Here is a 3617-nt window from a genome sequence, read left to right on the forward strand (position 1 = left end):
ATAGATTATGCTAATGAGGCTCCCGCCCCTCCAGGCCTGTCTCCGCTGCAGGGACACCGAGGCCAGTCCTAGATAGGAGTTCTGAGGGCCAAGGCTGCGGAAAGACGGCCGTTATCCTACAGAGATGAACACGCAGCACAGAACATCTGGATGTTCTTGTTCTGCCAAGCTGGCCAGATGTTAACTCCAGTGTTCTGAGCCTGTCAGAGGGCTTCCAGGAGACCACCTGGGTCTGCGCGGCTGCTGTGAGGTTGGCCCTGGCCTCTGCTAGGGTGACTCACCATCTTGTTCCCCAGGGGCGTGGGACCTTCATTGCCAAAAGTCCCATGCACCTTGGAAGAGTTCAGGACCCTGCCCCACCAGTGGCTTGTGCACCTGCAGCTGGAGAAGATGTGCACCTGAATGGCAATCTGAGGGATTCAAGGGGAGCAGGGAAGGCTGCCTGGAGGAGGGCACTTTCTGGGGAGACAGGAGTCCTGGAAGGCTGCAGGGGGCAACAAGCGGAGGTGGGGCTGGGCAGGGCTCCAGGGTGAGTCCCTGGAAGAAGATTCTGATGAATCAGACAGCAGATGCTAAGGTGGCCTCAGCACCTGGGCAAGTGGATTTGTGTCTCTGACCCTTGGCCTCTGCCTGCAAGCTGAGGTGTCCCTGGCTGTGGGGCCAGCTCCTGTCTTGTGGCAAGACTCAGACAAGGCTGCGGGGAAAGTCAGCCTTGCACATGCCCTGGGTAGAGAAGAGGGGTGAACCTACACCGTGTTCAGGAGGACACTGCCTTGGTCACTGCTGGACACCTGCACATGTTTTAAGAATGCAGAACGAATGGGGACACTCTGTCCTCCGATCACCAGCCCCAGGGGCTTGGGGCAGGCTCTGGGCTGACCAGAGGGATGCCCTGCGTAGATACTTCCTGCAAAGTAGACAAAAAGGGACAGAGTTTGGAGGGAGTGAGACAGGAAGAGCACAGGGCCTGGCCCAGGTATGTGAGTGTCATTCACAAAATATGCAGCATACCCAGCTCCTTTCTACTGTGCTCGTGGGAGCCAGGTGCCTGGGGGCTGTGGTTCTGGGTTCCTGCAGACTCAACCAACATGCTGCCGCCTGTCTAAAAATAGGTGCCCTTTCCCAGCACGGTTCGCCCCTGGTAGGTTCATGGCCAGCACCGCCTGATTCAGCAGTCCGGCTGCCTCAGAGTCCTGTGGACAAGCCAAGCAAGTGGCCTGGTCGCACCCCTGGGGACAGGTGCTACCAACCAGGGGCAGGAGCAGGCGTTGGCGGGCAACAATTTCTCCCATTTGACCTGGCTCAGCCCCTTTCTGCTGTAGAATTTTGCCCACCGTGGCACCTGGATTCCTCCCAGTACAGAGCCCAGGCCCTGTACCTGCCACCCCCACCCCCCACGACCCATAGGGAACCAGTGAAAATCTGGGGTTAGAAACCTGAGTCTGTACAGGGAACCACTCCTGCCGGCTGCCTGTCCTCTGCTTTTCCGCCTCTCCTCCCTACCCCCCCTTTCCGACCCATCCTCCCTGTCTCCCTCCCTGGGCCAGGACCCAGCCCTTCTCCCCACGCAGGCTTGGCTGTGGCCCATGTGGCACCCACTCCCCTTAACTCTTGCAGAGCCAGCCCTGTGGCTGCCCAGGACAGATGGGAGGCGCAGACGGCGGAGGGGTTGACAGATTTTATTAGAAGCCTTCGTAGCAGTCCGTGGGCATCCATGGGACCGAGCGCTCAAATTCTAAGTACAAAGTGTGCCCACATGCGCCCACCCACACCAAGGAATCCTGTAAGGATTGTAGTGCGGACCCCACCCTCCCGCCAGCCCAGAGTGAGCCCACCCATCCGCCCATGAGGAACACGAAGAACTCTGGGCCGAGCACACGCAGGCTGAATACCTTCCTATGAGGATACACCTGGAGTTCCGCCTTCACAAAAGGCAATGTGCCCACGGCACGCCCGCCTGCGGGTCCGTGCCCAGCAGCGACGGGCCCTGAAGAAAGTCCTCTACAGGCTGGGACGCCGGCAGGCCGAGCCCCTGGCCCTACAAATATCATAGAACCCCCGCGGCCGGGGACTTCCCAGAAGTCACTTGCTGAAATGCAAACACAGAACAACCCCACGGGGTCAGAAGCTGGGCAGGAGATGGCCCTGATTGTCCTCAAACGACACGGCTCTGCAGGCGGTGCCTTCTCGGAGAGTGGCCGGCCCGCCAGCCTGGGGCGGGGCTTCCAGAGAAGGGCGCCGCCGACCGACGGCAGGTGGGAGGTCACCAGGGCCGCCAGAGGCCACAGGCGGAAGGGCGAGCGGCGGGGGAGGCCTTGGAGGAGGGGCGGGGGGGCGGGGGTGCAGCGCCGGCCGCGGGGGGCTCTTTGGCGGGCACGGCGGGTGCGGCGGGGGGCCGCTGGAAGTGGCAGAGCAGCTTCATGTGCGTGTCGCTGGCGGCGTGCAGCGTCAGGAAGTGCACAGCTTCCTGCAGGCACCACGAGTAGCCCTCACTGTAGTCTCGGTGCAGGCTCTTGGGACCGGCGGCCGTGGCAAAGGCTGTAGGGCAAGCAGGGCTGCGTGAGCGGGGCCGGGAGCCGGGCAGGGGCGTGAGCGGGCGCAGGGCCCGAGCGTGGGGCGCAGCTCACCCTTGCTGTGCTTCAGGTAGCTCACGGCCATCTCCAGGATGTCCGCCTTCTCCAGCTTGGAGTTGGGCTGGTGCCGCGCGAACTCCTGCTCCAGCAGCAGCTTCAGCTGCTCGATGCTGCTGTTGATGCGGTCGCGGCGCATCTTCTCCACCACGGGCTTGCGCAGCTGCGGGAGGAGGGGGCGTCAGCGAGCGGCCGGCCGGCGGGCGGGGCCGGCGGGCGGGCGGGGACTCGGGCGCCGCGCACTTACTCGGTTCTTCTCCTTGGGGCTGAGCAGCTCCACGGCCACGGTGCTGGGGGCCATGCTGGCGCGGGCGAGCGTGGGGCTGGGATCCCGGTGGCGCCCCGGCCGCGCGGCCCCTATATAGGCGCGGGCAGCGGGCTGGCGCCTGGGGCCCGGGCGCCGCGGCCGTTCCCACACTCGGCGGCCAATGGCAGCGCGGGCCGCACAAAGGCGCCGGCCATTAGCGCACGCTAAATTGCCTATGAATTGGCGCGGGCACAATGGACGCTCCCCGAGGAGCAGGTGGGCCGCGCCGCACAATGTCCGGGCTGTGGGAACGCGCTCGCCCTCATTAGCATCCCGGGGCCTGGCGCTGGGAGCCCGCGCCTCAATATGCTGCCTTTTCCCAGGCCGCGGGCGGGGGCAGGAAGGAGCCCCGCCGCCCGCCCCGAGACTCCCCACCGCTGCTGGCAGGCCGCGCCCGCGCGCTCGCTCTCGAAGATGAGGAGCTTGGATTCTCCTTGAGCGGGCCGGCGGCTGCCGAGATGGGCACCCACGCCCTGGCCCAGACCTGCTGTCCCTGGGAAGGGACGGAGGCGGCCACACTTCCCCCGACAGGCGCTCCTGTGGTCCTGACCACAGGTGGGGGGCTGAGGGGTCTGGGCTCTTAGGAGCAGCCCTTCTGCCACCCCAGCCGCTCACCTGGGACTCTGACTCTCTGTGCCTCCTGGGAGCCGGGTCACATGAGGTACCCGCGTATCTCTACA

At 64.7% G+C, this 3617-nt stretch overlaps 1 protein-coding gene across 1 annotated transcript; it reads right to left on the minus strand.

Annotated features, from left to right (window-relative positions):
* Positions 1-1663: 1663 nt before the first annotated feature.
* On the minus strand, positions 1664-3269 carry Hes5 (hes family bHLH transcription factor 5). The gene is made up of 3 exons (XM_004863788.4): positions 2878-3269; positions 2628-2793; positions 1664-2538 (listed from the first exon to the last, which is right to left on the minus strand). Exons 1-3 carry the CDS (start codon positions 2929-2931, stop codon positions 2264-2266), a joined length of 495 nt encoding a protein of 164 aa, XP_004863845.1. The 5' UTR covers positions 2932-3269; the 3' UTR covers positions 1664-2263.
* Positions 3270-3617: the final 348 nt, after the last annotated feature.

Source organism: Heterocephalus glaber, unplaced genomic scaffold (assembly GCF_053883595.1).
Source record: "Heterocephalus glaber isolate CG9 unplaced genomic scaffold, H.glaber_assembly_v1.0 deba00001447, whole genome shotgun sequence".
NCBI lineage: Eukaryota > Metazoa > Chordata > Mammalia > Rodentia > Bathyergidae > Heterocephalus > Heterocephalus glaber.

Excerpts from the sequence above, each read along its gene's own strand:
- Hes5 (XM_004863788.4), bottom strand. The coding sequence starts at position 2,931 with ATGGCCCCCAGCACCGTGGCCGTGGAGCTGCTCAGCCCCAAGGAGAAG. Across the intron at positions 2,794-2,877 it reads GCCCCAAGGAGAAGAACCGA|CTGCGCAAGCCCGTGGTGGA; the intron begins GTAAGTGCGCGG and ends CTCCTCCCGCAG. Across the intron at positions 2,539-2,627 it reads CTACCTGAAGCACAGCAAGG|CCTTTGCCACGGCCGCCGGT; the intron begins GTGAGCTGCGCC and ends CTTGCCCTACAG.